At 46.8% G+C, this 4,140-nt stretch overlaps 1 protein-coding gene across 1 annotated transcript; it reads left to right on the forward strand.

Annotated features, from left to right (window-relative positions):
• The first annotated feature begins 3,054 nt into the window (after window positions 1–3,054).
• On the forward strand, window positions 3,055–3,533 carry LOC124595987 (larval cuticle protein A2B-like). Its single transcript, XM_047134931.1, has one exon. The coding sequence runs from the start codon at window positions 3,065–3,067 to the stop codon at window positions 3,464–3,466; it is 402 nt and encodes a 133-aa protein (XP_046990887.1). The 5' UTR covers window positions 3,055–3,064; the 3' UTR covers window positions 3,467–3,533.
• Window positions 3,534–4,140: the final 607 nt, after the last annotated feature.

Below are 4,140 nucleotides of genomic sequence, written 5' to 3' on the forward strand. Positions count from 1 at the left end.
CTGTCTTCATATTAACGCAGTAAGAAAGATGACATGCCGAAACCCCAATCACCAACGCCTATAAGAGGAAAATAATCGTAGCCTTCATACAACTGCCAGTTTTCAGGGAATTTAGTTTCACTGTCAATTAACCTCTAATGAAGCAAACAGTTCGTGAGCAAGGAATTTGGAAATTTGTGGTAAGGACTATGGAACCAAACTGCTGAGGTCATCGATCCCTAGGCTTACACACTACTTAATCCAACTTAAACTAACTTACGCTAAGGACAGCGCACATACCCATGCCCGGGGAGGGACTCGCGCCTCCGACGGGGAGAGCCGCGCGAACCGTCGCAAGGTGCCCAAGACCACACGACTACCCCGCGCAGCTAGTTCATGAACACAGATCAGCGTGAGTCAAAGTGAGTCTGTGTGGTGGTAATCACGCACTGCCAGCAAAAATATAAAGAAAATGTTATTATTGTTGTGCTAAAGCGACTGACGGTTAGCTGCCTTGATGACACGTATACGTTTACCACTTGTAGCCGCCACACAGTTGGTTAAATTGGCTGCCTTTTTAGTAAAGCTTTAGCTAGTCTTCCTGCGAGAAATATTGGCACCTAGGATTTATTGTAGTTTTCCTCATTTTGATTTTGTTATTCAGTAAGAGGATTAAAAGAGAGGCATCGTGCTCATCAGCAGCGACAGATAAAAGCGACGCAGAGCGACTACAAAGGGGCTGCTTCTCTTTTCAGTAGCTTCGCGCCCCGCAGCACCATGTGAAGGCTCGATGCGCTGCAGAGAAGCGCTTCTCAACGGCTCGTGTGAAGGGGGAAGATAGCTGCTACCTTCGAATTATAGGCTCTTTACGGGGCGTATGTAACGACAGTAGCTTAGATTTACCGAATGTACCACAACACTTACAATTCCTCCGCTTCATCAAGTTTTTTCAAAGGCACTTGACAAGAAGTTCGAATATAGTCGAATTCGATTTATCGAGATTCGAATAAGCATGGGTCGAATGTATACTCTACGTTGTACAAATAACCTCACAGCTAACCGTTTGCAGGAATGGCCTTTACATTCAACCTCGAGGAGTGGTACTATGTGGTCGTCGAGAAACAGTGGGGTCTATATATGCATCTTTGTTGGCTCACCAGTACCAATACAAATACACAGACATCTCATGTCCAACCAGGGTATTTTTCAGACATTTAACGTCATGCAGACCAAAATATAGTCTCAGTTAATTGTTTAGATTCATCGGCAATGTACGTTGTTGTCGTTGTCTTCTGTGCAAAGACTGGTTTGATGCCGGCCGCTGTGGCCGAGCGGTTGTAGGCGCTTCAGTACGGAACCGCGCTGCTGCTACGGTCGCAGGTTCCAATCCTGCCTCTGGCATCGATGTGTGGATGTCCTTAGGTTAGTTGGGTTTAAGTAGTTCTAAGTCTAGGGGACTGATGGTTGATGCAGCTCTCCATGATACTATATCCTGTGCATGCCTCTTCATCTCCGAGTAACTACATCCTCCTGGATTTGCTTAGTGTATTCATCCCTTGGTCTCCCTCTACGATTTTTACCCTCCGCGCTTCCCTCCAGTACTAAATAGATGATCTCTTGATGACTCAGATCGTGTCCTACCAGCCGATCCCTTCTTCTAGTCAAGTGCCACAAATTTCTCTTCTCTCCAATTCTATTCAATACCTCCTCATTAGTTATGTGATCTACCCATCTAATCTTCAGCATTCTTCTGTAGCACCACATTTCGAAAGCTTCTGTTCTCTTCTTGTCTAAACTGTTTATCGTCCGTATTTCACATCCATACGTGGCTACACTCCACACAAATACTTTCAGAAAAGGCTTCCTGACGCTTAAATCTGTACTCGATGTTAACAAATTTCTCTTCTTTAGAAACGCTTTCCTTGCCATCGCCAGTGCACATTTTTATTCCTCACTTCTCGACCATCCTTAATTATTTTGCTGCCCAAGTATTAAACCAATCTACTAATTCAAGTGTCTCATTTCCTAATTCAAATCTCTCAGCATCGCTTGATTTAATGCGATTACATTCCATTATGCTCGTCTTGCTTTTGTTGATGTTCATCTTACAGCCTCCTTTCAAAAAAACACTGTCCCTTCCGTTCATCTGCTCTTCAAGGTCTTTTGCTGTCCCGACAGAATTACATTGTCATCGGCAAACTTCAAAGCTTTTATTTCTTCTCCCTGGATTTTATTTCCTACTCCATTTTTTTCTTTTGTTTCCTTTACTGCTTGTTCAATGTACAGATTAAATAAAATCAGGGATGGACTACAATCCTGTCTCATGCCCTTCTCAACCATTGCTTCCCTTTCGTGCCTCACGACTCTTATATCTGCCTTCTGGTTTCTGTACAAATTATAAATAGCCTTTCGTTCCTTGTATTTTACCTTTGCCACCTTCAGCATTTGAATGAGAGTATTCCAGAGAACACTGTCAAAAGCTTTCTGAAAATCTACAAATGCTATAAACGTAGGTTTGCCTTTCGTTAGCCTAGCTTCTAAGATAAATCGTAGGGTCAGATCTGCTTCGCGTATTCCTACATTTCTGCGGAATCCAGACTGATCTTCGCAGAGGTCGGCTTCTACCAGTTTTTCCATTCGTCTGTAAAGAATTCGTGTTAGTATTTTGCAACGGTAACTTATTAAACTGATAGTTCGGTAATTTTCACATCCGTCAGCACCTGCTTTCTTTGGAACTGGAATCGCACGCCCAACCTGGGAATTGTGCAGACATTTAACTTCATGCAGGTCTAAATATAGTCTCACTTAAATTCAGTTACTTGTCTAGGTTCATCAGCAACGTCCATACAAGTTATAAACGTTTACCATCTGTGTGCGAAGTTCAGAGGAACAGGCCACTCCTTAGACACGTGCCGTACAGTTATTACGAGCCCAGCATTTTCATGGCCGCTCTGGTCCATTGCCCACCTCCCGCTGAGCGGTCCGCAACTTTCGCCGCTGTCGCAGCACCAGGTGTGTCCCGTATATAAGGCTGTGCGCTACTGGTATCCGACACCACTCATCGGCCACCTCCACCCCCGCCGTCATGAAATCCGCCGTGGCCGTCGTCCTCGTGGTGTGCGCAGCGGCCGCCGCCCACGCCGGGCTGCTGCACCACGCGCCGCCCCCGCCCCCGCAGCACGAGATCATCTACGACTACGTGGCGCCGCCCCAGTACCGCTACGATTACGCGGTGCGCGACGGCCACACGGGCGACGCCAAGACGCAGTGGGAGTCGCGAGACGGCGACCGCGTCACCGGCGCCTACTCGCTCGTCGACGCCGACGGCACGACGCGCATCGTCGAGTACACGGCCGACGACCACAACGGCTTCCAGGCGGTCGTGAAGCGCGTCGGTCACCCCGCGCCGCCGCCCCCGCAGCCTCCGCGTCTTCCCGCCCACCCCGCCCCCGCTCCGCACCCCTACCCTTTGCCTTATCACGGTTGATCAACCAGTCCATTGGTGAGGCCTACATTACCATCCTCACTCCACTTTATCAGACGATAACTACTCCACGAACTCTCTCCCTAATCGTCTTTCTTTGATTCAACTTGTACAAAACTGCCTTGTTGATATCACACTGTTTGTTGATAAATATACTACAATAAAATTGTTCAATTAAAATTCGCTAGGTATTTTTTCTTTTCTATCCAAACCAAATGAAAGTTCTCTGTTTTACCTCAAATGATATTAGCTGGAATACCAAGAGGTCTAAGGTGTGAATGGGATTTGGATTAAGAAGAAGCACATGCAGTTGTGGAAAGCCACGGTGCCAGGGTAGCAAAGTGGTTAGTGCATCTGCCTAGTGAACAGGAGACTTGGGTTCGAATTCCTGCCATGGTACAAATTTTCACTCGTCGCTTCAGGCTGCATATATGCACGATGAAACTATTCCTTCAGATAGCACCGACGTCCATAGCGTGGATAGACAATGTGCCTCTGTGCTGTGGCGCTCGACTCGGATGTAAATTGGTTCGAATCCTGCTCGTGGATGAAATCTTTACTGCCAGTATTTGGCTGACACGGGGAGGTGAGGCGATGGCATAAATTTCCTGATAACCAGTCTTTGTGCCAATGTCCTGCGTTAAATTGTAAGCCTCTCTGCAGTGTCTCATAAAGTG

Source organism: Schistocerca americana, chromosome 2 (genome assembly GCF_021461395.2).
Source record: "Schistocerca americana isolate TAMUIC-IGC-003095 chromosome 2, iqSchAmer2.1, whole genome shotgun sequence".
NCBI classification, from domain to species: domain Eukaryota; kingdom Metazoa; phylum Arthropoda; class Insecta; order Orthoptera; family Acrididae; genus Schistocerca; species Schistocerca americana.